At 42.7% G+C, this 16,380-nt stretch overlaps 1 protein-coding gene across 1 annotated transcript; it reads right to left on the bottom strand.

Moving 5' to 3' along the window:
• Positions 1 to 8,629: 8,629 nt before the first annotated feature.
• On the bottom strand, positions 8,630 to 12,009 carry Otor (otoraplin). The gene is made up of 4 exons (XM_055602565.1): positions 11,895 to 12,009; positions 11,468 to 11,607; positions 10,540 to 10,647; positions 8,630 to 8,653 (listed from the first exon to the last, which is right to left on the bottom strand). The coding sequence occupies exons 1-4, from the start codon at positions 12,007 to 12,009 to the stop codon at positions 8,630 to 8,632; spliced, it is 387 nt and encodes a 128-aa protein (XP_055458540.1).
• Positions 12,010 to 16,380: the final 4,371 nt, after the last annotated feature.

Raw genomic sequence — 16,380 nt, forward strand, 5'->3', positions numbered from 1 at the left:
TTTCTTTCTTTCTTTCTTTCTTTCTTTCTTTCTTTCTTTCTTTCTTTCTTTCTTTCTTTCTTTCTTTCTTTCTTTCTCTCTTCTTCCTTCCTTTCCCCTCTTGTGTGTATGTGTGTGTGTTTGTACAGCTAGTTTTGAAATCAAGGCATTCTATATGATAAAAACAAAGTCCTCCACTGAGCCCTGCCCACAGCCCCCAGCACCAAGAAGGATAATGTCTACAAAAAGACACACTATTACAGTGGAGTCTACAGGCATAACCCCTGGGTGCTTTAAGGAAAAAAATAATAAAAAATACAGCTGCCTGTTTTAGTTAGGATTTTATTGCTGTGAAGAGACACCATGGCCACAGCAACTCTTACAAAGGAAAACATTTAATCGAGGCTGGCTTAGTGGTTTAGCCCATTATCATCATGGAGGGAAGCATGGCAGCACACAGACAGACATGGTGCTGGAGAAGGAGCTGAGAGTTCTACATCTTGGTCTGCAGGCTGCAGGATATCGCATGTAACATTGGGTGTAGCTTAGGAGACCTCAAAGCCCACTCTCACAGCGACACACTTCCTCCAATAAGAACATACCTACTCCAACAAGGCCATACCTCCTAATAGTGTCACTCATTATGGCTCAAGCATTCAACAGTGTGAGTCTCTGGGGCCATTCCTATTCAAACTACCACATTGCCTTAAATTGCCTTTTTTTTTTTCACATTTTCTGAATGCTTCTCAGAAAGCAGCCAAAAAGGTATTTGAGAACAAGAGATGGGATTGTATATCCACAGACTCATTAATAGGTTTTATGTTTTCTGTTTTCATGGGATCATAGATGTGTGTTCAGAAGGACCTTTGGCTACTTATTACCACCACTCTTATGACAAGCACTCAAAGAAAATGCCAAAGTAAAGTGACATCATTGATGATTTAGGTATGGGACAGCGGAGGGTGGCAGGAGGGTTGGTTTGTTTGTTTCTATTTGCAGCTTTATTTGAGAACCCAGAAATAGGCACAGTGAGCTTTTTATTATATTGCACCTTCCTAATTTGTTTTCTCTACACACACACACACACACACACACACACACACACACACACAACCAGCTTCATCAGACATTAAAAATAATATTTGTGAAGCTTGAATGTAAGCGTGCACAACGCGCTAAATGTTTGCAACGTTCCTGACAGACAACTTCAGAAAAAAGAAGCGCGAGTGTCTGGAAAGAAAAGATGTTCAATATTAATTTCCTTTAAAAAAAAATACTAACTCCACAAATGTTTTGCGGATGTTTTAAACGTAATCTCTTTGGTATTTGTTTGTGTCTATTATACATTGTATACTACATGGAGTGGTTTGTGCAGAATGTCTGTCTACCCCAATTTTCATGATTATTCTCAAAGTTAATTATGATTGCCACCAAAGTATTGCTATTCCCACTTTGAGGACAAATGAATTGGGAAGCAAGACAATTGTCACACCAGTAACAGAAGCCTGAACACCCCGCCTCACTAAAAGGCTCTCCCTTATGTGTCTGGATTATGCACATAAGTTATAGTTAATTCTTGCGACAGCCCAGTCATGGATATGATGCTCATATTTGTAAAGTCAAGAAGACAGAGGCTGAAAAGAATATGAACCTTATCCATACAGGCACAGCCAGGAACTGGCAGTAAACATTACTTCAAATCCCCATCATGCCCTGGGCTTTTTGCTTATCATCTGCTTCCGCAGAGAGCCGAAGGGCCTGATGATCTTGTGTATGGAAGTCGGTGGTGAGCATGTGTGCGTGTGTAGGCAAGCGCATGCAGGAGGCAGAGGCCAACTCTGAAAGGTACGCTTGTTGTTTGAGACGGGGTCTCTCCCTGGGACTTAGAGCTTTTTGATTAGTAAGAAAGCCAGTGAACCTCAAGGATCCATCGGTCTCTGCCTCTCCAGCTCTCAAATTACAAGCGTGTGCCACCATGCTTTTTTGTTTTGTTTTGTTTCTTTGTTCGTTTTATACCTGGGTGCTGGGGATCAAACTCAGGTCCTCATGATGGGCCAAGCTAATCTACTACCCCTCCCCCAAATTTCTTTTAAGAAACCGATTTTATTACCTGTATGCTGTACAGTGTGTCAACTCCTCTTGTCTTTCATAAGTTTCTGTCACTTCGTTGTAACTATTTTCAGTTAGAACTTCTTAGATTTTTTTTCCCACTCACAACCCCTTTGGGTCTAAGAAGCTTTTACAAAATCTTGAGTATATGCATGTAGGAAAGGTATACAAATCAAATAATTAAGAGTAATAAATCATAAAAAATTGCACACTAGTGGCAGTGATGGGCTCTCTCCCATGGTGGGTCTCCTTTTGGCCAGGCATTGGTTGGGCGTTCCCTCAATCTCTGCTCTGTCTTTATCTCTGCACATCTTGTAGGCAGGGTATGGGAGAGAGCCCACCCCTGACACTATTTAAGATGCTCTGCTGTGCGCACAGACAGGAGCCTCCCATAGCTGTCCTCTGAGAGGCTCCACCCAGCAGTGGATGGAAATAGATGCTGAGATTCACAGCCAAACATTGGGCAAATCACACAGAGTCATGTGGGAAAGTGGGAGGAAGAATAGAAGGACCTGAAGGGGACAGGAGCTCCAGAAGAAGACCAACAGCACCAACTAGCCAGAACTCAAAGGGGCTTGCAAAGACTGAAGCTCCCAGACTAGGACTGGGACCTAAGCCCCCTACACAGATGCAGCAGATGGACAGCTCATCGTTCCCTAATAAGGGCAGCCAGGGCTGTTTCCAACATGGACTCTTTTGCCTGCTTTTGGTCATTTCCCCCTGGCCAGACTGCCTAGCCAGACCACAGGGGAAGAGGACATGCTCAATGCTAATGCAACTTGATGAGCTGGGAAGGGTTGGTAGACGGTGCTCCCCTTTCCTGAGGAACAGGAAGTGAGGGAGGGTGGGACGGGGAGGAGAAGATGGAGGGTGCTGCAATTGGGGTGTAAAGTGAATTAATTAATTAATTAATTAATTTGTTTAAAAGGAAGGTATATTAAAATAATTATTTGCTATTATAAAATGTTACTGTAAATTAAAGACAAAAATCATTGATTCAAATATGCTTTGATTGAAGCGGCTGTGCTTACTTATCTTTGCATTTACTTTTAATCTTGTCTTGGGCCAGTGACAGGTTCAGCGGGTAGACACACTTGCACATGAGCCTGGCAACCTTCGTTCTATTTTGAGCTCCCACCAGGTAGCAGAGGAGAATGGGCTCCTAGGAATTGTCCTCTGACCTTCACCTATGTCCTTTGTGCTCTCTCTCTCACATAAAATAAGTAAGAAGATACATATCTTAAAGAAATCTTGCTTGAATATTTGGCAGTATAGGAAGTGAAGCCTTGCCACTATTTTTCAGAGGTGATCAATATTTCCATTTTACATTTGTTAATGCTGAGAGTTCCTTCCACCTCACATAAATTTGTCATATAAAATGTCACAAGCATGTTTAGGGCCATTTGAGAAATTGTTTCAAATTCTGCCCTAATCCAAAACCAAAATTAATTACACATATTTGACAAGACTTGAGTCAGCAACTCCAACAGCATTCTTTAAAGTCGTGTCCTAACACATGCAACCCAAAGATTCACCAATGTGATACATGCCAAGGACCGATGGTAGGAATTACTGAAAGGCCAATTCCCAGAATGAACACATTGCCTTTCCAGAAGAGCTCGCAGCTTTGTGTACAGAATAAACGCACCAAGATCCACAGCATATTGTGTCAGATCTCAGCCACGGTGTTTCCGGTGGTGTTTGTTGGCAGTGAGAGGCACAAGGGAACGCGCAGTGCCAAGCGCACATGTGTGTTAGGCCCAAGGCACACTGTGCTATGCGTAGAAACTGCCGGAACCACTGATTCTTAAAACGCTTCTTCATTTGATTAATCTGAATCTTAATTTGCCTTTCAGATATGTGGACGTCCTGGGCTCAAATAAATAAATATTTTTAAAATAGGAGTCTAGGACCCATAGGGAACAGCTTGTAAACTCCCTTGATACCTCAGTGTAAGTACTGCTTTTGGCCATTGTACAACTCAGGCTGTCAGGACTGGCGGCCAATCATTACCTACTAAGCTACCATAGCAGCCCTAATTTTTTGTAATGAATATCATATCATTGATATTCTTATAAATATCATTCATTGACAACCACTTAGTGCCATTTTTTAAATTTGAGAATTAACATTTTGCAACCTCTACACTTCTTTTTCCCCTTCTAATTCCTTTCATGTCCCCCTAAACAATCCTTATGTATTCAAACCTCTTCTCATACATTATTTTTTTTTATTAAATAAGTATCTATATGTGTATGTATACAGCAAATCATGTCTAATTAATGTTGCCTTTATTTTCATGTGTTTAGGGCTGACCCATCAGGACTGGCATCGAGAGAGAGATCTGTGTCAACAGTTATTGCCTCTCTGTAACTCTTCACCTAGGGTGGGGCTTTGTGAGAACTTTCTCCATCTGTGTTGCATGTCTGTCAGTTGGTACCATCTTTTCAGGTCTTCTTCAGGCAATCATACGCTGACCGCTCATGGAAACAGTATCTGTTTTGTCCAGAAGCCACCACCACACAGCAGGACTGACAACCTGTTGCAGATGCTAAAGTGCCATTGCTCTTAGCGAGGAAAGAATTCCCCAACAGGAAGGGGGGCCAGAATGACTCTTCACCCACAGACTCCTGCTACAACTATTTGGTAAAGGCTGAGGGGCTACGGTATGGATACAGGTTAGGACGATGCCCAAAGCATCAAGAATGCTGAAATCCTCTGAACCTTGGGAGGGTTGCATCATCACTCACATTCAGTAGCTTTTATATTTCTTAACAAGCCGAGGGGAAAGCACAAATATCAGCCTGTCGTATGTGCAGAGAAACCCATGGAGATCATGCAGACTCTGATTCAGAATGTTTTTCAGGGCCCTGAGATCTGTCCAGTGACCAGTTCTCAGGGATGCATTTTACATCAGAGGGCAGAGAGGATTGTCATGACATGCATGGTGAACTCTATTTTCATATAGATCAGTCCTGGAGGATAAGAGCTTATCGATATAAGGCAGGATTTCTGCTGCAGAAGCCCTCAGAGTGGGGAGTGAGTCTCAAACCCTGACACAAACAGATGCTGCAGGAGGTGTGCTTCATATCTCCAAGGGAGATGACATCTGAGATAAGAAAGTAGAGAGTTAGGCATGATGGCACACACCTTTAATGCCAGCACTCAGGAGGCAGAGGCAGACAGATCTGGAGTTCAAGGCCAGTGTGATCTACAGAGAGAGTTCTATGATAGGACAGTCAGGTTACACAGAAAAACAAAACAAATCAGAGCAAACTAAGGAGGGGAAGAAGGAAAGAAAAGGGAAGAAAAAAAAGGAATTAGAGAATGGATAAGTGGAAAAAACTAATGTAAAACTTTTGCAAGCCCTTGAAAGAACATTACCTTTCATGACATAAAATGAACTAGAATAAACCATGGTGTTCTTTTGGCTTTGATACTATTTTACTTGTGTGAGTCCCATAAAAATCTGGTAAAATAATATTCACTCAAAGTCACAGTGGTAACAGCAGAAAAAGACCCCAGTTTCTGGGTGTTAGGAATTCTCTCTACTTCTTTACTCATATTTACAGGATAGCCAGAGCACAGACAGCTAGATGGGCAACCTCGCTCCAAGTTCCCAACACTGTCTCTACCCAAAGGTCAAGAAGAAAGAAAGGAAGAAAGGATGGAAGAAAGGAGGGAGGGAGAAAGGGAAGGGAGGAAGGGAAGGAAGGACAAACTTGGAAACTAGGAATACTTTTCCTTTGGCAGGGGCTGTCATAACAGTTTTTAATTATAAGGAAACAAATAGATATTCATGACCAAAAAATTGCCTTAGCTATACACAGTCAATGAAGATTTATAGTTAAACATAGGAAATGTGTGGATGCCCCTTGCCAGGTAGCAAGGTGGGCCTCAGTGGACCTGGAAGTCATTGAACTTCTGCACTCACAATCAAATTTCAACCCCACTTCCCATTTTTACTGGTAACACTCTAATTTTAAGAAAGAGGAAACATCACAATTGACCTCCTTAGAATTTAAAATACCATAATAAAAAAGCAAGAGCCACGTTGGGTAGAGGTGTGAGGGCTAAGGTTCAGCTAAGGGAAAGCCATTTCTCCTGGGAAAGTGCGGGTAGCGATTTCCTTTAATGCTCTTTAATCTATTTTTACATGATTTTAATATGATATTTTATTCATCCCTTGGGAATTTCGCACAGTGTGTTTTGGTCATATTCACCCCTTAACGCCTCCCAGATGGACCTGCACATCCTCATTCCAACTTCGCGACTTCTCTCCTTTTTAAAGGAGTTCAATTGGTAGTGTCCCACACCCTGAGGGGTGTGTGGTCATCCCCTGGAACACAGTCAGCCTTCCAGGGACCACACCCATAAGGTCAACCCACCCCCCTCACGTCGCTGCCTTCAGCTGTCAATAGCTCCTCAGGCGGGGACAGCCCCTCCCTGGCTGCAGGCTGCAGTATTGGCTGGCTTGACCTTGCGCAGGTCTGGTGCAGGCAGCCACAGCTGCGGTGACCCATTATCAGAATATCAGAAGAAGGACATCTGAACTGCTTCTCAGACTATAGGCATCTCAGCCGCCCAAAAGGCTGATCACAGAACCAGAACTGGGCTGTTGCTCAGGAGGCCTTTGGTACTGCTACTACTGCGCTCTCTCTCGCTCTCTCTCTCTCTCTCTCTCTCACACACACACACACACACACACACACACACACACACACACACACACCAGAAACATGCTATTGCAACCTCCCATAAGTGTTCATCTAAACGGGCCTGTCAATCACCTGTACAGAAAACCACCACTCAAGAAAACTTTTATACCTAAAGATGGTTAAGAAGTTTGGAGGAGAAAGTGTCCGCTCGATGAGCTATATACGCTACAAGTTACTCTCTCCGTGAAGCTGCTTAGAGACGCTCACTGCTGAGCCTCCTTCCTGAGTTCTAACTCAAAAAACATAACTTTGCCTTCCTCCTCCCTTTCTGTCTCATTTTTAAGGACGAGTCCAAATCCTAAGCTCCTTGCGCTGGCATTCTGGGAGTTCCCATTCTCTAAAGAGCACCCTGCTCCTTCGCAGCTGCTAACCTCAGAAAGTGGAAAGTTTCTTCCTTACCCACCTTCCTCCTCCCAGAAGCATCCAGGAGTTTCCTTCTGGGTCCGATTAAATTCTGTTTTTAACCTATGAGACTGGGGTAGACTGAGAACCTGCACATGTGGTAAGAAAAGATAGAAGCGGGCCCATGTGTTAAAGTAACACATTTCTACTTTCTGGAGAAGGAACGTGTGTATCGGCCCTGTGACTAGCCCTGCACACAATACTAACAGCTTGTTTGTTCTGAGTTGGCCTTTAACCTAGCCACGTGACCTAGGTGGGCACTCTATGTAAGCTCTGTGGCTTGGGGTACAGAAGCATTGCAACACAGAAAGAGGATAACGGGTGGGGACGCACAGGAATCCTGGAGGCCAAGCTGACCACCAGGCCAGAGAGTGAGCCTAAACTCAATGTTCACTGCTGGCTGGAGCTGCAGGTAGGAGAATCCAAGAGCTGTGGGAGCCCTGACTCTGTCTTCCCAGATTTCCAGCTCTCCGAGGAAAATGCAGCTTGTGGATTTGGTTCCTGGCTCCGGTCTCTGGCATCTGATGTGACAGGCATCAGGAATTCCAGTTCTTCACTTATAAAGGTGGGCCCCTGACTCCCTGATAACAGTCCAAGGAAACTTCTCAGTGCATTAGACTTGTTCAGATGAATTTTTATGGAAAGAAGAAATGAAAGTAGAAACAGAGGAATAAGTCTTCAGCCTTAGTTTTTTGGCCATCTCTTTTGATGACTCAAAGCTTGAAAAAGAGCCAGACAAGTAACAGAGTAAAAGGAAACTCTTCCAAAGATTGCCCCTTTCCCACTACCGCCAGCCACAGTACACACACACAGACATATTTAAATTTGAGGAAACATATATTGGACATTTAGAATGTAAAACTATCCCCACCGAAATAACTGTGAAATATTTTTTAAAGAAAAATCCAGAGACATAGTCCAAATATTTATGAGTCCAAAAGCTCTTTTTATACCCAACATCTTTACATCCAAGAGTATTCAATATAAAAAAGTACCAATGCTAAACTGTGCTGACAAATACAGTATTAAGACTTCATTTGGCCAGGGTCCAAAAGTCAGACTTGTAACTCACCACACTTAGGTACATGGAGTCAGAACTGGAAAGAACAACCTCTGAGAAGTAACTACAGATAAAGAACCTTGTATGTGGGTCACTGAGTAAATGAAGATACTCCTCACTGAAAATTAAGTCCTGTTATAAATGACTTCTGTGAGTCACACAGCACATTTCGGCAGCCTGTGGAAAGACCCGACAGCAGGAAACAAAACTGAGCTGACAATTCCCATATATTAGCACCTTCAACATCCAAACTCCTGCCACCAAAATAAAGCCAGAAAGGTACAGACACACAGTTTTTGTTATTTCATGTCTCCTCTTCATCATTGGTGTTTTTATTTTATCTGCAGTTTTAATTAATTTCTTATTCACAGAAGAAGTCAATATCCTGAAGAGAGAGAGAAAAAAAAATTGAACTTCCAGGCTGGTTCCACAAAAGCAGGTGTGGATTATTAATTTAAAAATAAGATTTAATTTATGTTTATAATAACTCCAGATTGAAAACCTGAAGATTAAAAAGAATTGCCACCTTAAGTCAAATACTATTTAAAATGAAGGCCTTTAAATACTCCTCTGGATTGCAGATGGAGTGCAAGTCTGTGACATGATCACAAGTGGGTGTGTCTGATGGGCAGGGCTATGTCTGGGGAGACTCAAAATAACCGCCTTGCATCATCCTGAGTTGTCCCAGAAGCAAAAAGACACACATGGTATATACTCACTCATATAAACATACAACGTAGGACAAACCCACTAAAATCTGTGCATCTAAAGAAACTAAGTTTAATGTTTAACTAAAATGTTCAATTCCTACCTGAAAGGCAAAGAGGATGGACATCAGAAGAAGAAGAAAACAGGAAACAACCTAGGAAACTGCTAAGAGGGCCTCTGAAAGCCAGAAGAAGTAAACAGGAATCAAACTAGGAACCTACCACAGAGGGCCTCTGAAAGCCTCTGCCCTGCAGACTATCAAAGCAGATGCTGAGCCTGATGGCCAACTGTTGGGCAGAGTGAATGGAATTTTATGTAAGAAGTGGGAAATAGTAAGAGCTGAGAGGACAGGAACTCCACAAGGAGAGCAACAGAACAAGAAAATTTGCACACAGGGAACTTCCCAGAGACTCATACTCCAACCAAAGACTATTCATGGAGATAACCTAGAACCCCTTCACAGATGTAGCCCGTGGCAGTTCAGTGTCCAAGTGGGTTACCTAGTAAAGGGAAGAGGGAGTGCCTCTGACAAAATCTGATTGGCCTGCTCTTTGATCACCTCCCCCTGAGGGGGGAGCAGCCTTACCAGGCCACAGAAGAGGACAATGCAGCCACTTTTGATGAGAACTGATAGACTAAGATCAGAAAGGAGAGGAGAATCTCCCCTATCAGTGGACTTGGGGAGGGGCATGCATGCAGAAAGGGAAGGGAGGGTGGGATCGGGAGGGGAGGAGGGAGGGGCTTATGGGGGGATACAAAATAAATAAAGTGTAATTAATAAAAAATAAAAAAAGTTAAAAAAAAAATAACCGCCTTGCAAAGGAGCCCAGAATTTTTGTCTCTGCCACAGGACCCGAGGGCATTGGGAAGACCAGGATTTTATTTCCTGCATAAGTGGAATCTATCTGCCACAAGATAAGACTCAAAGAATTTTCTAGAGTATTTTGATCTTCTCGAAAACAAGTGCTAATTTTTTCTTCAATCTACCTTTTGTAAATAAATCTGTCTTTCATAAAATCATCAGGAAGAACAGCTTAGTAATATTTTGTAGTTCCTTTCTCTATGACACGAATGCCTTCCAGCATAACTTACATTTAAAACAGAAGGAGTACTGTGCTGTAGACTTGAAACGCTGCCAGTCTCCATTCACTCACACACACACGTGGCAGGTGTGAGTTACAAATCAGCCTGGATGAGAAATTAGTCTACAGTATATGAAAATAATGTATGTGTGTACATTAAAACATCAAATTGTACATCTTCAATATACAATTTCACTGGCCAATTATATTCCTGATAAAGATAAAATGGTTTTCAAACATTGAAACATTTTTTTTAAATACACTCAGCTAGAGTGATTGCAGTGTGTGGAAGAAGTGTGCCATCCTCACAAGGTCATAGTCAATATGCCCATTGTAAATGTCACCTTCTGATAAAAGCCGCTGTCCGAACCTGTTTTGTGCAGCTTATACTGTAAGTTGGAGGACTTATTCTTTTTTTTTAGAACAAGTCTACATTACCCCAAGATCTGAGTCATCCCCCAGTCCCCTCTGAGATGCTTACCGTGGTGGGGATTTCCGTGGTGGCCTCCTGGTATACTCGCTGCTCTTTGACCAACTTGCTGGGGAAATAACCCACAATTCCCATCTCATCCTGGTGGTCACCGTAAACCTGTGTGTCCCAGACAGCAGCAGTCAGGGCAAGGCTGATGCCTGGGGCTTTGAGAAACTTTTTTCCTTGTAATGAAAATTACATGAGCAAGTGCATTCCCTTCCCTTCCATTGTGCATCCCAGGGACTTCAGAGCAAATCTGAAACTCACTGGCAGCATCGGGAATTCTGAGTCTGCCCTTTTGGGACAGGTCTGACTTGTCTGAGTACTTTAACATTACTTCACTTTCTGCAATCTCATGACTTCCCTGAAATCTCTAGAATCTATAAAAATTAAGGTCAGTAAAAAAATTAAAAGCAAATAGCCACTCATTTTAAAGTATGCATACTTCTCACTTCTTAACAATTCAAAGCAACTTACTGAGTGCATTCTGATTGAATCCTTCACTGGTTTAGAATGTATCTTTTGCATGATATCAACCATGCCTCATCCCACCAGCCTCTGCTCTGTCTGTGAGTACATTTTAGCTCAATAAAGAAGCTCCTGCAGAATCAAAAAAGGCTCTAACTTTTCCTAAAGGAACATTCTCGTTTAGACTGACCACTAACACAACCCTGGGCAAATTTTCTCAGGTACTTTTTGAAGAAAACTCAACTTCTATGCAGGGTACAAGCTTTCAGCACACGTTTTGCTATTCAAGACATCATTTTGACTTACCTTCAATTTTGTTATGAGATTAGCCTTTTTCAATGCACTAGCAGAAAATGACAGCTACTGTTAGGCATTAAATGGATTGAAGATAGGAAAGTCAGAAAAAGTTGCAGGCAACACAAGTAAGAAATATACACGTGTGTGTTTAAAAAAAAAAATCTCATCTTACACTGCCAGCCCAAAACTCTCCAGCTCCATTTTCTTTTACCAGTTTGGAATAAACGTAGATCTGCTGCCCTTTCTTGACATTGATGAATCTACAGTCTGGGGCATTGTAATCTTCCTGTGCTCTGGCCAGAGAAATAGTATCTAAAAGAAAAAGAAGGAAAGAAAGCAAAGACGTGACTAGATGTCCTACAAGTAAACAGCATAGAAAAGAAGCAGGAGAGTCCAGGTGGGTCAAAGAGAAGAGAGAGAAGCCACACGATTCAAAGCTGCAACAGCATCTCAGGCAAATTCATTCTCCACAGTTGGAAGCAAACACAGATGGTGAGGCGCAGGGCTGAAAACACAAGCACATTGAAGATCCACTACAGAGTACAATCTGGCTTCGTGCCAGACATATTTCCAGTTATACGATGATGGTGACTCCTTACAGACACACTCCTCATCTGCGCACAACTTCTTAGAAGAAAGTTTAGCCATAAACACTCCTTGTCCCGCACATAGAGCCGCAAGGCCCCCAAGCAAAAGAATCAACATTCTTGTCATCTTCCCTTTCTTCCTGTTTCCACTAGCACTCTTTGCCTGACTTCAGTGGTTCTTTTATTTGAAAGCCAAACCTCGGCGTAAATACCCACCCAATAGGAAAAGGCTTTGCCCCCAGCTCTTCACTCCCCACCCCCCTTTCATAACATGTGCTCCTGGATTCCAGATGCTTTTTCGAATTTAATTTCCAGAAAGAGTCAAACTCCTAGTGCCATGGTTAAAGCTACATCTGCCACGGCTTGTGGTATCCACCAGCAGGGCACTGTTGAAAGAACTGTGAGAATGTCAACCATTGTTTATTCTTCTGTTTTATCCTTCTATTCTTTCAGTTTATGAGCAGCCATGTATTGATTGTAAAATCTGTTCAAAATATAAAATGGAGGCTGGGGAGACAGTTCAGTGGATAAAGCATTTGCTGGGCAAGTGTGAAGAACAGAATGCCAGAACCCACACAAAAACTGGACAGGCACGGAGGCCCTTCAGAGACAGACATAAGTGTCTGTGAGGCAAGCTGGCTACCACAGTAACTGGAACCAGCAAGCTCTGGGCTGGGCAAGAACCTCAATATAGAAAGTGGAGAAAAACTGAGGAACACACCCACATCACACATGTAAACACTACACACACACACCGTGCCACACACATTCACATTTTAAAAAGTAAAAATGCCTTGAGTTCAAAATTTATTTTTGGTAAGTGTAACTAATAAAATTCTAGATTTATATAATATATGTAAATATATTTGCATAATATAAAGAAATCTTATACAAATCTTTTGTGATAGGTTTCTTAGAAGTTATGTTTTGCCTGAGCATCTGATGGATTCTAGAACACACTAGTTAATATCACAACCAGCAAGACACAGGTGGGTAAGGAAATGAGGGCAATTCCTTTTTTATTCCAGTGTATCTTAGCTTTCCCTCACTATAACACTCGCCTGACACAATCAACCCATGAGGAAAAAGCATTTATTTTGAGCTACAGGTCTGGAATTTCCAGTCCATGTTCACCGCTCCTATTGATTTGGCTTTTCGAAGACTGTTACAGAGAACACCACTTATCTTATTGCTGGGAAACAGAAGATATGGGAAAAACAGCCAGTTTGGTTCACCCCTAGGGACAGAGAGCACACATTTAACATGTAAGTTTTTTAGACACATTCAAGATCAAAAATCTACTAACTTCCTCCAAGGATTGCTTTAGTCTGCAAATGCCCTGATTGATCAGAGAGGGCAAAACTGTTTGTTACTGTGGTGCTTTCAATGAAGATGCCTGCATTCTTCCCACCATGATGATAACAGGCTACCTCTCCGAACTGTAAGCCAGTCCCAGTTAAATGTTTTCCTTCATAAGGATCAGAGTGGCCAGGGTGTGTTATCACAGCAATAAAACCCTAGGACAGTTAGTTATTCCCACTTTCCTGTTCTTAAGCATCTCTCCCATAGGAGGAACTGTAAGGTAACAGGCCAGTGGAAAATCACACTGCTCTTGAACCTGGGGTTAATGGCCAAGCAATACTTAATGGCCACGTTGCACTTTTCCACTAGCTCACTGTGCATGCTCCGAAACCCCTAAAACCCCACTCTCTTCGTAGCCTCCTGCTCTCTGTTCCTGCTCAAAGGCAGCCGCCAATCTGTTTCTCCCCAATAAATCTCTTGTGTGACGTTTGTTGTGTGGTGTGACTCTTTGGTATTCCTAAGCTTCCTATTGCTAAGATACCTTTTCAGTAAAGACCCTCTCAGGAACATTTTGGAGGTCACCGATACATAGTTCCATCTGTTTAGTAAAGAGTCACAGAACATATACTGTATGTTAAGCTTTGTTTTAGGCATGTAGAATCTAGCACTGAATGAAAAACAGCCTTGGTCTGAACAGTTTATCATTACCAGGAGAAACAGACAGCATCCAGCTGCGTTTTAGGGGGTGCTTGGGATGAGCACTTCTCTGGACAGGTGAAATCGACCGCCACCTACTGTTTCTGAACTAGAGCTCCCTGTCAATCTGCCTCTCCAACTTGGCTGACCCTGTGGCTTTAAAGACCCGATATGAGGGACAAGAATTTATTAAGCAATTTTGTCTAGAATTATTTTCCAAGGGATTGGTAATGCAAAACATACTCACTATAATTAAAGTTTTCTTATTTGGCATAGATGTGAGCACATGCACATGTATGCAATAGTTTTACTGTTTTGCTTGTGTGCACAGGTTTTTAGGACGCGTGCGTGTTGTTCTCAGGGCGGGGTCCTGTATACAGCTGGCCTGATTTGCAAGACTCTTTTTATTCAGTATCTTGATTAGAGATGATAGGAAGCCCAAATGGCCAAAGTGCCCTCTGCTGACCCCCTATCCACAGGTCACACAGAGGGACCAAGAGCCACTGCTACTGCCTCATATCAATGTCAAATTCACAAAATTCAACGTCTTTCCTGCTTCACATCAAGGAGAGGATGGATTAGAAACCGCCTTGGAAAGTGTAATGGCAGGGTGGGTTCTGTTTTATTTGTTTTTCTTCCTTTATCCAAGGCCCTAAAAGCATCTGCAGGAAAATGCAAACATTGATTAACTCTTAGTTCTGACTGGACAGTTGCCTTCAGATTGTTCGTCCCAACCCAGCAGCCAACATGAGACTTAAAAGATAATTGCCATTTTAGAGCTACTCCAAGAAACAGACTGGATAAGCTGAAGGCAGCCACAAGGTACACAGGCTTCCACAGGAGACTGAAGGGTATGTCACCTCCAAGCAACTGCAAATAACAAATAGCTAAGGCCAATGTAACATTGTAATTGGTCTTGTGAAGGTGAAGAAACAAACTATTCTAGGCGCAGATTATTCTGGTATTTGTGGTGGGCAAATAAGAATTTAATTAAATTTATAACTCAGACCCAAGAAACTGTGCCTAATGTCATGTTCATAGTGCTGCAGCCGTTGGAGAAGCCCTAAGAGTTCTGACCGGAGCCCATTCGTCTGCTTTTTCTGAGTTTTCAGATGTCCCCCAGTCCTTTCATCTTTAAATTACACGGTCTGTCATTCTTCAAAGGCGCCCATGGCTTCTTTCCCATCTGAGGAGAGGCTGCAGCATATGGAGCTGCAGCTGGGGTGGCATGGAGTTGGCTGGGAGAGGAGCAAAGAAGCTGTAGCTGGGCTTAGTAGCTGCCCCTTGGCTTAGATCTCTCCCCAGGTCAGAATCTACGGTATTAGGAGTAACCTTGGAGTACTAACACCTTGCTCTGTTTTCTTCTGTTTCACTTTGCTAAATAAGCTTGGTTAAACTGCTGGTGAGTCTCCAGCGAATTCTTTCCGGTGAGAGGACAGAGTGAGGAAAACTCTGCCCTCCAGCACCCTCCCAATGCCCACTGACCTGATGGTTAGGTTCAGCTTACGGAACCACTCTCCACAGGTGCCTCACTCTTCCATCTAAAGTGCGGACGTTGTCTTGACAATTGTTTGTTTGCATTATTCCTGATGTGTTCTCTGGGACTCCTTTCATTAAGTTAATTTCTAAACATGGTTTTATTAGCAGGGAGAAGTTAAGCCATTAGTATAAGCAAAACCAAAGAAAAAGCTTTCAGAAAGCCAAAGTGGGTGCAGCAGGGCACAGGCTTATAATCAAAACTTGGGTGAAAGTCTGGGGCCAGCCTGGACTACACTGGAAAAATCTTACCCCAAAACAAAACAAAACAAAACAAAACAAAACAAAGCAAAGCTCGCCAACAATGGGCAGGGGCCGCCGCGCTCAGTGGGAGACTGAGTGCCTAGTCTAACCTGGGCACAGCACTGCACCACAAAGGGAGAGTAGCTTTCCTAGGAAAGAGACTACACAATCCTACCCTTGGAGGAGGTCTGGCATTGTATCTCATCTACAGTCACTTATTTACTTCCGTATTTTGAGGGTCTCACTGAGCTAAACCTGGTCTTGAACTTGCGGCGCTCCTCCTGCCTTTGCCTTCATTACGCTGCAATTACACACAGGCAATACAAAGCCTGGGATACTAAAAATCATTCAGTACTGGGACTAGAGAGTAACCTTCAAGGAAAGGAAAGTATTACATTGAAGGCAGCAGTCCCATTCTTGTTTTTCTAGAGAACAAATCAGCTGCTATCAAACGGCCATTAATTACTATCAACTGAATCCCTACGATGGCCAAATACTATACTGTGGCCCAAAGGACACAAATGTCATGTTTTCAAACAGCACAGTGATCATTTTACCATTATCATACTGCTCATCTGTTGGTACAACCTGCTCCTTTGAACTTTTGTATCATTAGCTGCTCCAAAATAACAAAACCTCCATTACGGAGTTTTACATACTTTCAGATGTGGTCTATACTGACATAGTGTTTGACAGCAGGACAACATACAACTAAACAGTG

The sequence above is a fragment of the Psammomys obesus genome, unplaced genomic scaffold (assembly GCF_907164565.1).
Source record: "Psammomys obesus unplaced genomic scaffold, mPsaObe1.curated_primary_1811, whole genome shotgun sequence".
In the NCBI taxonomy this organism is placed as follows: Eukaryota; Metazoa; Chordata; class Mammalia; order Rodentia; family Muridae; genus Psammomys; species Psammomys obesus.